The sequence below is a fragment of the Tinamus guttatus genome, unplaced genomic scaffold, assembly GCF_059628265.1.
Source record: "Tinamus guttatus ecotype Peru unplaced genomic scaffold, ASM5962826v1 Tinamus_guttatus_pri_ptg000297l, whole genome shotgun sequence".
Lineage (NCBI taxonomy): Eukaryota > Metazoa > Chordata > Aves > Tinamiformes > Tinamidae > Tinamus > Tinamus guttatus.
In genome coordinates this window covers 277,684-292,753 of record NW_028288831.1, presented here as the reverse complement: position 1 = coordinate 292,753, position 15,070 = coordinate 277,684, and the positions used below count along the sequence as shown (strand labels likewise).

At 46.8% G+C, this 15,070-nt stretch overlaps 1 protein-coding gene across 1 annotated transcript in view; it reads left to right on the top strand.

Annotated features, from left to right (window-relative positions):
- COL27A1 (collagen type XXVII alpha 1 chain) overlaps positions 1-15,070 on the top strand; it is a 149,722-nt gene that overhangs the window by 129,013 nt on the left and 5,639 nt on the right. The window contains exons 42-52 of the mRNA XM_088527955.1: positions 4,797-4,853; positions 5,028-5,081; positions 5,423-5,476; positions 6,099-6,152; positions 7,690-7,743; positions 7,820-7,927; positions 8,347-8,454; positions 9,891-9,998; positions 12,881-12,934; positions 13,557-13,619; positions 14,053-14,106. Of these exons, the coding sequence (XP_088384081.1) occupies positions 4,797-4,853; positions 5,028-5,081; positions 5,423-5,476; positions 6,099-6,152; positions 7,690-7,743; positions 7,820-7,927; positions 8,347-8,454; positions 9,891-9,998; positions 12,881-12,934; positions 13,557-13,619; positions 14,053-14,106 (768 nt within the window). The remainder of the gene's footprint in view (positions 1-4,796; positions 4,854-5,027; positions 5,082-5,422; positions 5,477-6,098; positions 6,153-7,689; positions 7,744-7,819; positions 7,928-8,346; positions 8,455-9,890; positions 9,999-12,880; positions 12,935-13,556; positions 13,620-14,052; positions 14,107-15,070) is intronic.

Genomic DNA, 15,070 nt, shown 5'->3' with positions numbered 1-15,070 from the left:
CACTGGGCTCCTCTCTGCTGCCCTTGCCCCGTTTCTCTCGCTCCCTCCCATGTCCCTGCTTGTCCCCCCACGGCCCTCGCAAGCCCCTTGCCGCGCTGGGCTGGGTCGGAGCGTTGCTCCGTGTTCCCCTCGCGTTGTTCCCCTTCTGCTGAGTCAGCGCCGCCGTAACCAGTTCAGGCTGGAGAGGTGACTCATGCTCTAATGGTTTCCTGTCGGCAGAGCCGGCTGCTCCGCGCTCCGAGGACCGGACCGTCCCCGCGGGCTTCGGCTGGACTCGCAGGGCTACTGGAGCCAGTCACGCATCTCCAGTAGCTGCAGCGACGCTCCGGCCCCCCGTGCGGGAAGGGATGTGAGAGCAATGGGAGATGGTGGATGTGGGGTCTCCATCAAATGAGAAAAAGTCCTGTGAACTCGCTCCTGGTTTTCTGTCGTGTTGCACTTCGTGTTGCTGTCGCCGCAGCTGAGCAAGCTCTTGGCATTCCCTCTGCACGGGGGATTTGCACATGGGTGGGATTGTAGACATATATCTGCAGGCTGGGGCTTCGTGGCCTGTAGCTGGAGTTCGTGAGACTCAGAGACGAGATCCCAAGGGCTCATCCTTGTCTTGGCTGCGCGTGCATCTCTCCAGCTCAGGATCCTGAATGTCAGGACACCTGATTTACGCTTGCTCTGCCTGGAAAACTTCTGTGCAGGACAGAATCTTGGTGCTGTAGCAGTTAGTGGGTCAGATGAACAATGTTTTCCTCTTTTTCTCTCATGTTTCCTGAGGCTGAACGTACCCATGGAGCAGGAATGCTTGGTTGTGCTCCTGCTGCTCCTCATCTCCATCACTGCTTTGTTCAATTCCTATTTCCAGCCTTTCTGGTGCTGCCCCCTTCTACTTTCTTAGGTGTCCGTCTAGCTTTTCCAAACTTCAGGAGCTCTCCTTAGGGGCATTTCTTCTGAGTGATCATTGGAGAAGTGGCAGAGGCTAACCAAGCAGCACCAGCTCAGGTTAATAACGTTAATTAGCTCAGGTTAATTAACGCTCGCAACCCAGAGCGCTTTCTGTTGAGAGCCTGGCCAGAGGTTTCTCACAGTTGCACTATAGAAACTTGAGCATCCTGGCAAAATCTGTGAGTAGTAACTGCCAAAAGTGAAATCAGCCATTGCCTTTAGAGGAGAAGAGGAAAGAAAGATGCAGATATTTATCTCTGTTGTTTAAATTGCAACTGCTGCTTCCCTTAACCCGTTTTCATTCAAAGTTGTCATCTTGAAAGCTCCCATTGTTTCAAATGGTCTCCAAATCCTTGATCTCAAGTGCTCAGTGAAGCAGCCTCCTCTTCCCTGCGCTGATCTGACAGAGCTGCCTGTGTCCTGCTCTTCACCCAGCTGCAGCTCCTGCATTTGGTGAAGTGCAGCCAGCACCAGAGCCACGAGCCAAGTCTCGGCTGTGAGGGGAGTCGGGCTCAAGGAAACGGCTCTGGAGATTAAGCCTTGCTCCAGACCCTTCTTTACCCATGGCAGAGGATGCATTAGGGATATGTTCTGCCAGTGATCTGGACTAACAGTAATTGGGATCCACAGGAAAAAAAAAAGTGTAATCACAGGGGGCCTGCAAGAGTAAAAAGCAGTGACTGTACGTAGCTAGAATATTTTTCTTCATGTGGATGCTAGAGGGACACTTCCTCAAAGGTGACATGGATGTTTGGTTACCAGGGTGCAGATAGCTCAGTCCAGGATAATAAAATGAGCTCTGTAATTATCTAACCTGAAGCTGGGCAAAGATACCAGAGCACCTGAGGCCTTCTACTGAGAACACTCCAGTCAGTTAAGCAGCATCAATAGGCAGATCTTGCTCATGTCTTCACTGAGACAGGAGGTCCCTTAGCACCGGGCTGGGGAACCAGCTGCCACTGAACAAGGGAGCCCAGCAGCATGTGCTGGGCCACCAGCACCGCTCCCTGCAGCATCCAGGTGCTCCACAAGGTCTCACATGGATGTTCTCTCATCTGTCATTTCCTCCTATCCCCAAAGACATGCCTGGCACCAAGCCTAAAGGTAGGAAGCATCCTTCTCTCTGAACCTCTAACCTCAAGCACACATGTGAGCACCCAAATGAAAACCTGAGTCTGGAAGCTGAAGAGGAAATGGAGATGGGAGCATGAAAGCTCTGTGAGTTTTTAAACACCCTCATGAATTTAGCTTTGCTGAAGAGGGAGGGTACTTAATGGTGGGATAGGTCTTCCCTTTTCCAGGGAATTAAGTGGGCTGGGGAGAGGCCTGTTGTGGAATCCAGCTCCGTTGTGCTATTCCAGCCAGCTATTCTGCTGCATTTAATACATTTACAGCACCTCAAAGAGGCCTTGCTCAGAGCAGACGCCTGCATTTGGCAGCTGCTTAAAGCAGTCCAGATGGGATCCTTTTAAGAATTACAAACTAGTGTATCTCACTTTGGGACAGGAGCCAGCAACAACAAGCCTTCCCTTCTTCTCCATGCATTTTCCATTTGTATCCCAACATGTTTACTTTGTTGCCCTTTACTCTAACTTTTTTTTTTTCGCTGCAACTTTCCATAAAATTAGTACAGACCTTTCATCTCCCTCTTGAACAGCTGAGGCATCAGGAAGTGCTGGAGGAGCCCAGCCTCGTAGTCCTAGAGCTGACCAGCTCTGCAGGGTTTTCTCCTTCAGAAGACAAAGAATGAAGTGGGGAGGGGAATTAGACTCAAGGAGACACAGAGCTTTACTGTTCCACTTTGGGGAGGAAGTCTGCAAGTCTTGATGCTCTTCAGAGCTCTCCAGAACAGTGAGCTTTCTCTTCACATTCATCGTCCCTGCCTCAGCATCTCGATAGAAAGGTGTTCATATTCTCTTTGAGCAGAAGCAATCAGTGCCAGGAGTTCTGCATATTAATATGCATGCTAGGATTTTTTTTTTCTTTTGAGACTTGAGAAATGCAGTAGCTTTGTTTCCCTTGTAGCCTCCAATTTTTTGATAGTGGCTAGAATGCTAGCTAGTTGCCAGGTATTCTGCTGCCACCTTCAACTGGCAAGTTCATTAACACGGAAGATTTGTTGGCAGGGATTGAGAGACTGTTAAATGTTACTTTATTTCTGCTCTGCCACCCAAATCTCCATTCACATTGCTCAATATTATGTTCTCAAGCAGTCCTTGTACACTTTCTTCCTAAAAATTTCTTCTATCAATGTACTCCCCCAAAACCCGACACAAGTATAGTGCAGTTCACCATCCTTAGTGTTTTCTCTTCATGAAGTTATAAATATCACCCGAGAGCGTGTTTGAAATCCTAGCAACCCTCATCCAGCAAATGTTGCAGCAGCTGTGAAAGAAAACACCATTATCATCAGGCGGGTGATGGAGGGAGATGCAGCAAGCTCTTTGCAGCCTCTGAGGATAACTGCAAGGGATTTATCAAGCCTCAAGGAGTCATAACATTCCAGTCTGTGAATGGCGATACTGGTGCCCAGCCTCAGGGAGAAGTCAGCATGTCCCCCTCAATGGTGGTACAACCCTGGCTCCAAGCCATGGGCGCAATTCCTACAGAAAACAAGCTCTCAGCTCCACTGTCAAAGAGGTTTTTCACTGCTGGTCACTTGCTGCTCCAGATGTGTCACTACCAAGCATCACATCCAAAGCACCCTAAACACCACCTCCCGCAGCTGGATCACCAAGGAATTGCCCAAGTACCTTTGCCATAAGCTCCAAATCGAACAGAAGATGAGAGTGGCAGAAATAAAGACTCATTATAAATACATCAGCAAAGGCTGATACAACCACTGAGAATTGCATAAATCTGCAAAAACCTTGGCTCTGCATATCTGACTTTGTAGATTTGGATGTTCAAGGCTCTAGGAGCACCCCAAGTAGTCCAAACAGTGCCAGAATCCCCCAGAGTGCTGCTCTCCAGTAGCTGCAACATCAAAGAGCCTGTGAAACACGTCCTTCCTAAGGAGCCAGAGTGCCAGAGACTCAGTGATACGAAGCAGCCAAAAACCAGAGGAGCTGGAATGTAGCTCTCTTCTATGGGGAGCTAAGAAACTGCCGACTCAGAGCTGGACTGCGGAGAAAATAGGACAGCATGACCCCAAGTGACTTTTACAACTGAATTAAAAAAAAAAAAAATAAGAGTGTCTGTGCTGACAGCCTTGAAGGATCATTCTGTGGATGTTTTAGAGAGACTGCAGTTATAAGTAATCCAGGTGATGTTACCTGCCAGCCAAACCATGAGCTCTGAGATCTTGATGGGGAGCATCCCAGCAATGAGTGGAGTTTCTAACACAGTATGTGAGGGATGGATGGTCCTACCTGACTGGTCATTGGAAGAGCCTCTAGTGGGAAACAACCAGGGAGAGCATCTGGACCACCCTTGTTCCCTTGACAGCCCAGGCAGCCCTCAGTGAGGGTGGGAAAATGCTTGATTAAAGAGTTTGGCTTGACTGTTGGCAATAAAACTCAGAGACAGAGAGCTATTTCCCATATTGTCCTAATTACATGCTTCTTGTTTAGTTTTAGAAATTGTTGCAAGTAACTCTTTGCACCTGGTTCTGTAGAGAGGACAGTTACACCAGGCAGAAACAACCACCAAAGAAACCAGAAAGCATGCAGTGACTCAATGTGCACCAGGTTGAGAAACAAAAAAAGCAATTTAGACTTCCTTTAGATGGAAAACTATTAAATTCAATAGAGGCTTTGGTTTAGGAACCCAGGATGTGAAAGGACTCATTCGAGTCTGGACAGAAGTACCTGCTGTATATGCTGTTGTCAATATTAATACTGATATATTTTTATTTACAGGGAGAACAAGGTGATGATGGGAAAGTAGAAGGCCCACAGGGACCACCTGGAGACAGAGTAAGATGTTAAATCCCTTCTCTGATCAATCCTGGCCTGACTTTTGCAGGTGTTCTAGCTGAGTTGCTTCAGGATTTGTAGAGCATGCAGAAGCCATATAGATACTATGGATAAGAAATTGTTGTTTTTTTTGTCTTTTTGCACTGGCCTTAAACCTTTGCTATGTTGTTTTAGGGCCCCGTTGGTGACAGAGGTGATCGAGGGGAGCCTGGAGACCCTGGTTATCCCGTGAGTCTTTCTCTCAGTATGTGATTCACAAATAGATCGTCTTGGGGAATTGCTTCCAATCTGCATTGGACCACAGAACATCCACCCTTCATCTAGCAGTCATGATTCATGACTGAGTGTTGTCCCTGTCCGCTGCTCACATGACTATTTCAAATAAGAAGGTGTAATTCAGCTGTTTTTACCTGAAGTGGTAAAAAAAATTGCTGAAGGCAAATTGTGAGTCCTGAATTCGGCATCTTGTAATGCTGGGCACCTGCTCACTGGTGTCAGAGGTCGTTGTTCCCTCTTGCCAACAAAGTACCTAGGAACAAACTAATGTTCCCTCTCTCTTTTTATTCAAGGGTCAAGAAGGGCTTGATGGAGAAAGAGGAAAACCTGGACAGCAAGGTTTACCTGTAAGAGATACTGCCTTATTGTAAGCTACTCAATGTCAGATGCATGTGAAAAACAGGTGCAAAAGGGGAGGGAGGGAGAAAGAGCTGCAGTAAAAAATAAGTGCATTCTTTGCAAGGCTTCTAGAAAGAATTACAGATTCAATCTTGGGGTTAAAATCCTAGAGCTCTGTTATATGGCTTAGAAATAGATAAAACTGCTGTATTCACCAATGTAGTTAATTTATTCTGGGAGGCGGTAGCCCCTGAGATGTGAGGGACTGATAGGTCCTAGTTCTGCATATAGCTTGTGCAGAGCCTTTCTCAGACCAGGCTCCTTCCTGTCTGCCTCTCAGCATTGTTTTCCAGGAGCAATCTGGATTTTAGTGATGATTTCCCTGAATACAAACACCATCCAAGCGAGGGAGGGCATCACTTCTACAAACGACACCCTGCTAAGTGCTCTCCAGAGACATTTCTATGCTTCTTTTTCCCAAGGAGGCCTGTCTGGGCACAGCCTGTTCCCCTGAATTGTTTCCACGCAGACAGTGTTGTCAAGGCCACAAAAAATGCTGTTCACTATACTTCATACATGCTGCTGCCAGAAGAGAATTTCAAGCAGATTTTTCTTGATCATCTTTTCTAGGGGGATCCTGGACCACCAGGCCAACCAGGAGCAAAGGGATCCAAAGGTGATGTGGTAGGTTTCCGCAGGGTGGATTAATAGCATCCTAAGTGTAAAGAAAACAGGACTCTTAGGTTTTCTTCCAGCATATTTGATTTGGCCTATGGTTTATGCCTAGAAGGACTGTGGAGAATCTAAAGGGAGGATAATAAACATGTATTTGAGCCTTTAAGACCAATAGTTTGTTGGTTTTATGGAGCTGGAGGAGATTAAGACAATTACAACTCCAGCACGGGTGAGTCTCAGGCAGGTTCTAAGTCACTGCATCGGGTTGTGTCTTTTTCCCATACCACTGTGTTTCCTGCCTCCAGCTGGCTTTCCTGTCTCAAAGGGTATCTGAGCCAGGCACATGTCCTGCTCCCTCATTTGGACCATACGCTTTTCTGGCTTGAAACAGTCCAAATTTGGAGTCTACTTAACCTTAGAGTTCTTCTGCTTCTTGGAAGATTCCTTCCCTCTTAACTTCTTGCCCTTATTGAGCAAGAAAACACACCACACGGTTCCTTCAAGGCTTGGTGATACCTGATACTTTCTCCTACCTCCACCTCTGGCTGAAATGACAGCTTGCTAATTATCCTCAGTGGTCCAGAACTTCATTTGCTAAAACACAGGCACATGACCTCAATACTCAACAAATTCCTGCTCCCTCTTGGCAGATGTAAGGGTTTTTAATCTGACCCCACTGGTTAAATGCCAGAGGACTAGTTAAATTACAGTAGGTGTTTCTGGCAAGGAGTATCCCAGGTGATAAGGTAAATCAATCCAACCCACAAGCAGATGGTTGGAAACTGCTTTGGGTCAGTGGAGTAGCAGAGGAAGTGCCCCTAGGAGTTTCTTTCTGTAGTTGGCCTAGTCCTCTGCAGAAACAATGCACAGAAAATGCAATGCTCTAATTTAAAAATGTTTTAGTATGTGACCTCACTAAGACAGCCCTCATGAAGGTGATGAGCTGAGTTTTCCATTCATTCTGCAGAAATAAATCCTTTTTGCGGCTAATAAACCTCAGAGATGTTTCTTTTACTTCTTTATTCACAAAGCAGAATTGCAAGTTTTAGACGCAGGACACTTAGTGTTTTAGTTTCTATTAACTTTTCAGGAGAGAGGGAATAGCCTAGCAGGGAATAGGCTCAGAGCAGCTCTTACGGAGTGGTCTGCAGAAGGTTTGCTGGTTGCTCAGTACTGCACTGTGCTGTCAAGGAACTGGCAGAGGATGCAGGTTTTAAGCATCTTGTTCTAATGTTTGCCAGCGGACTGAGTCTTCCTCGAGTTCATCCTGCTTTATTTGTCCTCATCTGCTCTGTATTATGAAAATGTAGGTCCTTGCCTTCTAGCTATTCATTCCTGTCCTAGAACTCACAAGACATACGAAGAACCGCTTGTAATAAAACCAAATAGCAGTTCATCTCCCCTTGCTGCAGCAACTTGGCTTTATAATCACCTTTTTATAAAATGTTTTTCAAACGTTATCTAGAGCACACCCTGAAACCAGGCTGCAAAGTGGGGTTGTGTTAGAACTGCTGCAATTTTAGATGTCTGTCTGCTTCATCTGCAGGGTCAAAAAGGAAAGCAAGGAGCACGAGGCAGTGCGGGGAGCAGGGGCCCACCGGTAGGTAACGTTTCAACTTTACACCCTAGGAAGAGCTGTGCAGGCACCTCCAGCATTAACACCTTTGTGATTTTAGGGCACCCTTGGGCTACCAGGACCTAGAGGAGTGGTGGGCAGGCAGGGTCAGGAGGGTGCCCCTGGAGTGGACGGAGTGCCCGGGAAGGACGGCGTGCCTGGGACGCTGGTGAGTTTGCAGTTGTAATTTCATAGCACCAAATGCAACTAAGAGCTGGAAAACTAAAAATTAACACAGGACAAGTAGATATAGTTCACCTGTAGATTATTTTATATGCTATGTTCGTAGAATATAAAGCTATCCATCTCTTTTATATGTAGCCAGAGTGGATCGTGTCTTGCTCTTAAAACCTTGCATGCACACAGAGGCAGGCAGATGACTTTGCGTGGCCAAGTCTGCACACAAAATGATGCTTCTTGGCTGACAGGCGCTTACGTGCACAGATCTCTGCATGTGTCTGTAAACCCACCCGTGCCAAGATGCTGCTGAAGGCAGAATCACAGCGCTCGCCTGTCCCTGCACAAGCAGGTGTGCACAGGTGGAGAGAGTGTTTTGTTTCCCTAACTTCTGCTGCGTCTCTTTTCCAGGGAGAGCAGGGAGATGACGGGGAAGAAGGTGTAACAGGGATGTCAGGCAAAAGAGGGAACCCAGGAATACCAGGACTTCCTGGAGCACAGGGACCACCAGGCTTTAAGGTGAGTTTCTGATTCCGTAAGATACTGCTCCTCGCAATTCTGTGAGCCTGGCTTCCTTGGGGTTTTAATCTAGAGTTTGGATTCTCTAGGCTCTAATAAAGCTGAACTCTTGCTGCCATCTTTCACGTAGCTGGAAGCTTCATAGGTCTTTCTCCTCATCCAGCCATCCACTTTAATGAAAGCTCTAGAAGCTGAATATCCTGGAGACCTTTGTTCCTTTGTCAAAGTTAACTGAGTTCAGGAGTCTCCAGGTACACATATCCATGCTACAAATGCTCCAACCTCATTTCAGTACATACCCAACTGAAAAAAACATATATATATGTATGTAGCCTTGGAGAAGTTGCAATGACCCTGCCTGTAGGAAATCCAGGATAGATGACTGCTGCAAACTCAGGAATCCCCCAGCTGCTCCCTGTGAGGCCTGAACTGCTGATGGGAAGTCTGAACTGCTCATTTCCTTAGCATGTATTTACAGATTTGGACTTGCTGGAGCCAGTAGGAGCTCGGGCATTGCTCTGACACGAAGAGGCAGGGAAAACCTTCTTTAGTGCCCTTGGGATTTCTTACTGGTCTTTATCTTGTGCAGGTAGCCCATAGGAACTGGGCCAGCAGCAATTTAGCCATTTGTAGGAAGACAGTGTGGCTGGAAAGACTCTAGATATGTTTGGGGAGGCCATCAGATCTGATATAAATTATGTCTAACATGTCACTCCTACTGTCACTTGCTGCCCTCCAGCTGCCTTGGGTAGAATAACAGGCTTATTGTTACCAAAAGTGACTGACAGACTCTTTGAGTGGTTATGCCAGGCTCACACCATTGCTGCTAGGGAATCTGTTGCCCCTTTTCCAGAGCCTGAGCACTCACTTTCTTCGCTCCTCAGCACAGGCTGCCCCAGGTCTGTGCAGCTGGGTGTGCATTGCTCTTGGGGCTTTGCAAGGTAAAGGACTGTGGCACAATGTGCAGTGGTGGGTCTCAAGCACCTCTCTGCTGTCCTTGAGTTGCAGGGTTGGTGCCAGGGAAAATGTTGGCTTTGTAGCCTTGGATTAAGATTCTTCAGCTGAAACCTTGGAATGTCTTCAACATTTTAGATGGATTAATCATCAATTGCTATGAGAAACTGCAAGGCAGGACAGGCAGCATACAGAAGTGCAAACAGAAGTTGAAGTCCTTAGCTCCAAACAGGCAGTACTGCCCCGCTGAGAGCTCCTGCTCTGTGTGGAGCACAGGAGGGGACACAGCCAAACACAGCAAGGGTCTCACAGTGCATATCCCGCAACGATCCACATTCACAGACCTGAGGGGTCTCCTGACAAAACCATGTTGCTTATCCTACTGTGCCCTTTTTTCCAGCTTTCCTTCTATGGCTATTTCAGCTGAATGTTGCTATATTTAGCTCCTGTTCTTAGGAATTACTTGGTTTCTGTTATTTTAGGGTGAAAGAGGATTGCCTGGACAGACTGGCCAAACAGGGAAGCGAGGATCACCAGGCGGAACAGGGCTTCCAGGGAGCCCAGGTGATCCAGGACCCAAAGGACAGCCGGTTAGTGATCAATTGAAATGATGAGAGTTGATTTTAATCTATTTTCTGTGTGAAGAGGACCTAGATCTGCAGGCCTGGATAGCAGGTTTGACCTAGAAGACAATTTCTCACAGGAGAATTGATGCTTGGCTTGTGTGTCAGCAGAGTTCCTCCAGTGTGCACCCCTGGCTGCTCTTCAGCACTCCCTTGTGCAAGGGAGGTCTGACCCGTGCCCGTGTTCCCTGAGACAGCGCGGTCGCACTGTTCATACCATCGTTCCTGTAGCCACAAGGCTGTGACAAGGGCTGGCAGCTGGTACACAGAACCCTATCAAACAGGCTCCCCAGCAGTGTTTCTGATGAGAAACATTATGATAGGGACATAGAGTGCAGAAAGTTTGGAGAGGTGGACTTCAAAAGTGGGCTCTGTAATCCAAACTATCCTGAAAGTACATGGGGCAGCAGGTGACTCCTTGGGGGCTGTACAGGAAGACTGGGAACACAGAGATGTCCTGGTGTGGTCTCTTAGGCAATGGAGCTGTGAGGTCAGAGCACAGCGGGGGAAATCCTGAGAGCCCTCAGTAAAAGCAGAACCTAAGGCTAGACAGTCCTGCTAGTAAAACAAGTAAAATCCCTAAAGATTAGGTAACTGTTTTGGAGATAGGTGTGTGCATTTGTGTGTTGCACTTCATCAGACTGAGGCTATATTGCAAATGCATAAGCTATTTAGACTGGGACCACTTTAGGTCAAGAATAGTGCTTACTTGTACAGAGGATATTCTAACTACTAAATTTCTGTAGAATCACTTATTAAGATACTTTTAGAAACCAGGAACTGAAGCAGGAGCTATTTTAAATCTCTCTTATCAGCTCTATCTCTTCATTGCAGCAGTGAGGTTTCCAGCCATATGAAAAATGCAGACATGTGCAGCCCTTGAGAGGCTAAGCATCTCAAGAAGATGACCACCAATAGGTGATGTAGTTAAGCCAAGAGTATAAAACTAGTATTAGGAGAAGAAAGATTAGGAGTGACATGAAATAAGGGCCAAGGAGAGCTGAGGCTGGCACCGATCGTGAGCTGCCCCTGTTCCTGCTTTCCACACAGTGTCCTGGGCTGCTGCGTGTGCCCGTAGGAGACGCCAAGGGCTTAGCCCATGTGTGTGACCTGTGCATCACCGGGCTCAGGGCAGTGACTAATTAATGACCAGCATGCAGATTCATTCCCAGCTACCTCACCCAAAGCTAGTCTCTATGTTTGTATATTTTCTATCAAACCCTGTGATGACAGTATTCAACCAAGCTGAAAGGAACTAGCCAACAGCCCAAGAATATCATTTTTTTCTCTTCTGTAGCAGCTTAATTTGCCCAACACTGTAGTCGCTTACCCTGATTAATAAATGTGTCACTAGCTGAGGGGTGGATCTGTGATTTTAGATTTCTCTAAACCTCTTCCAACTTTCCATTTACTTCTGTCATAAATTCCTCTAGAAAGATAGCTTGGTCAGTTCTCCTAACGCAGGAAAGACCTTGGCCCTCTGTTAGTAGCATGTTTGCTTACCAGAATCCCTAGATGGGTAGTTAAATCATCTTGTATCCTTGGAAAGTTCCTTATGCTCCACCGATTCCAAACAAGCCCATTCTTGCCAAGCTGTTTCTCACTACTGGGGCAGGAAAAAACTTCCTAACAGAGGTCTATACATTGACTCTGGAATAGCCTTGTAATAGAGGTGGTGGAAACCCCATTTCTTGAGTCATTTACAACCGGGCTGAATGAGACATTGTAAAACATCCCATAAAGTACAATCCAGCATGGTCACATAGTCCAGCCAAGAGGCCAAGCAAACCTTTTCCATCACTTAAGTTCCTAAGAGTGTGGATGAGTCATCCGGTGTATGTTTCTGTCTTTTTTTTTCTTGCAATGGTGAATCACTTTGCATTTTCACATCTGGGAAACCCACAAATATCAAAGGACATAAATTTCAAACATGATGAAATGAGGGTGTTTATGTAAAGGCATTCTACCCAGTGTGTTTTTTTATTCTGAGAGTGCATGCTATGTGCTAATCCAAGCTTGGTGGTCTTCCAACTATCTTATTATTATTTTTCTTGAGAAATTGAGCAAAAATCCCTGAAGGGTTGAAACAGAAAAGAATTGGGGAATATGCACAGTTTTCCTGGTTTGGGGTGGGGGGGGGAGTTTATGTGGTAAGAACATGCACTTTTTTGACAGCTTGAGCAAGTAGAGTTTGAAATTATTCTTTAGTTGGTTGCTCCAGTTGATATTAGAATAAAAGAAGAGCTTGCTTTAAAGGGTTTTGAGGCCAATGTTGAGAATATTTCCATCCTGCTTCTGCTGACTCTGCTTCAAGCAATTCCCTTTTACCTCCAGCACCTCGAGGGCAGAGAATCATTGGTAACATGTTAATCAAAGAGGAGGATTGAATTTTAGCCTGTAACTGGAGAGAAATTCAAAGAGAAATCAGCTTAGATTGCATCAAAAACAATTTAGATGACTGGACATTAAAGAAAGCTTAAGCAGTAAGAGCACTGAAACACGGGCAGCGTTGGAGGGAAAGGGAGACATCTCTTTCACCATCAATGCTTCAGGACAAACTAGCCAAGCGTCTACTGCAAACACTGCAGGTGCAACTCGTGTCTCCATTGGGAAGGGAGCTGCGTCCGTGAGACCTTCGGGAGCTCCTTCTAGCCTGACATTTTTGTAATTCCACCCTCAGGTTTCCTTTGTACTTTTTGCTGTCTTGATTCTGTTTGCACTGAAAAATACTACTTGATTTTTTTCCCCTGAAGCTCCTGAACTTTTGGAGTGGCTTTGAGTGACCAGCCATTCAATGTTGACCTAATGTTTTCCTTTGTTCTTGTATTTGTCTTGGCTGTCATATCCAGGGAGACTTCGGTGAGGCAGGATTTCCAGGCATTGCAGGCATGTTTGGGCCAAAGGTAAGAGAATATCTTGTGCCTTGTTGGTTTTCTAACCTCTTTTTTACTGGGGACAGACCATGAAATCCTTGATGCAAATTTTTTATTAGTAGTTTCATAGAACTCTTGAAACTAAGCCGTGATTCCAACTTCCTTTGGTTTATGCATCTTCATTTCTGAAGTAATTCTTGAGTGTGCATTTACACATGGTTTGATGGAGCTTTGCCGTATTCAAATGGGTAATAATTGCGGGAAAATGCCTGTCCTGTATCCCAAAGTGGTTCTGCCAACTTGTATTTCTTTGTTGCTCTCGCTTTGTCAGAGATGTTTGCATCTCCAGTGTGAGTCGTTGGTTGGTGCCGGTGACACTGATACGTGCTCCTCATGTTAAGTCTTGGCTGGAAATGTAGCCTCACCTTGTTCTGTGCCCTGGGTAGAGTTTCTCAGGGAAAGGGCAACCAGTCTGTTTGCTGAAGGGAGCAAAGGGCTCACAAAACAGAAGCAAGAAAAGAATTTTTAATAATTGGCCCTTCCCATTCCCACACAAAGAGGTGGCACCTCTGTCCATGTAGCAGAGCTGCAAGCAAGGCCCCACTTTGGGAGCAGGCATTACCAGCACCTGGCATCTCCTCTCTGCTTGCAGGGGCCCCCAGGAGACCTCGGTTTCAAAGGCATTCAGGGGCCACGTGGGCCGCCCGGCCTCATGGTGAGTGGGTTTTGGGTTGTTTTGTCTGCGTGGATTCTCCCTCCTTCCCGTGGCCCCTATTCCTGCGAGGCTCCGGGGTGCCGTAACAAGCAGAGCGCAGGGGCTGGCCGGGGCGCTGGGCCACGAGCCACGGCCCCGGTACCAGCTCCAACCCCCGCGCTCACCCCTGGCTACGTGCACGGGGCTGGGCTGCCGTTGGGGACAGCGTATGTGTGGGTGAAATCCTTCTGATTCTGCAATTTCCGAGGTTCCAGCTGGGCTGTGGCACTCGTGCTGCAAGGGCTCTTCTCTCTGGCCCTGTCTTTGAAGCGGTTTTGTTTCAGCAACGGTGATCACAGCACTGAACAGCTGCAAGATACTCAGTGTTCTTGCAGGATCAGCCTTGGTAAAAGAGACTGTGGGTTCCCACGTGATGGGTGCCTGTCTTTTCTAGGGAAAAGAAGGAATTATTGGTCCACTTGGAATTCTGGGTCCCACGGGAAGTCCAGTGAGTATCTACCTCTGGTTTTTTTTGTTTGTTTGTTTGTTTTTTCCTGTATTTTTGAGAAGAATCTTTGAGATCCAAGCTGCTTGAGGCCAGTATAAGTAAATCCCAGGTCCTGCTGTAATGGGCAAAACAAACTCTCCTGAAGATGAACAGCTTGAGAGAAGTGCAGATTTAGTCCCTAGCTGCACAGATACTGGGTGGGAAGCAGAGGTATTAACTTATATGTAAGGAGCAACTCTGGGTTGATAGAAGCTGTAGCACAAACAGGCAAGAATGCTATTCAGAAGGTTTTTTCCAAAGGCAATGTAAGCAGTACAGTGAGTTGCCAGATTTTCCAAATGGCTCAGCCTGGGAGGCCCCAGGGAAAAAAAAATCTGATAAATGTATTAAACTGGGAACAGCTGGATTCTGGGAAGTGTTGAAAATCCACCCTAGAATTCCTACCCTGCCTGCCCTGAAATGCCAAAGGCACTGAGCACAGACTAAAGTTCAGGTCAATGCTTCATAAAAACATGAGAATAAAGTTACTCAAAGCTGAGAAGAAAGAAGCTGATGTTGACAGAAATGGAAACCAGTAAGATTAACTCAGACCTCGTCCGTGCTTGGGATTCATGGGTCAGCGTGCCCAAAAGGCAGCAAGTGGCTCCTGCTGTTCACAGCAGCCAAGGAAGGTAGCGACTCGGTGCCTGCAGTTGCAAGGGAAACAGTCCCAACCCCTTGCTCCATGTGTGCTGGAGCTTCCCAGATGTGTATGGAGAGACACTTCTCTGTGCCCATTCCACATTTAATCTGCCAAATGTCCAGTAATGGCTATATATTTTTTTTTCCTCTCTGTATGTTTGGTGGAGGGGAGGAGGGCTGTAGGGCAACCTGGGCTGATTTGCCTAGAGCCGTGCCTGGGTCTTTGCAAAAAGCTTCCAGGTGGCAATGCCTCCAGGCAGGCAGCGAGTGCTCATCGTGCTCT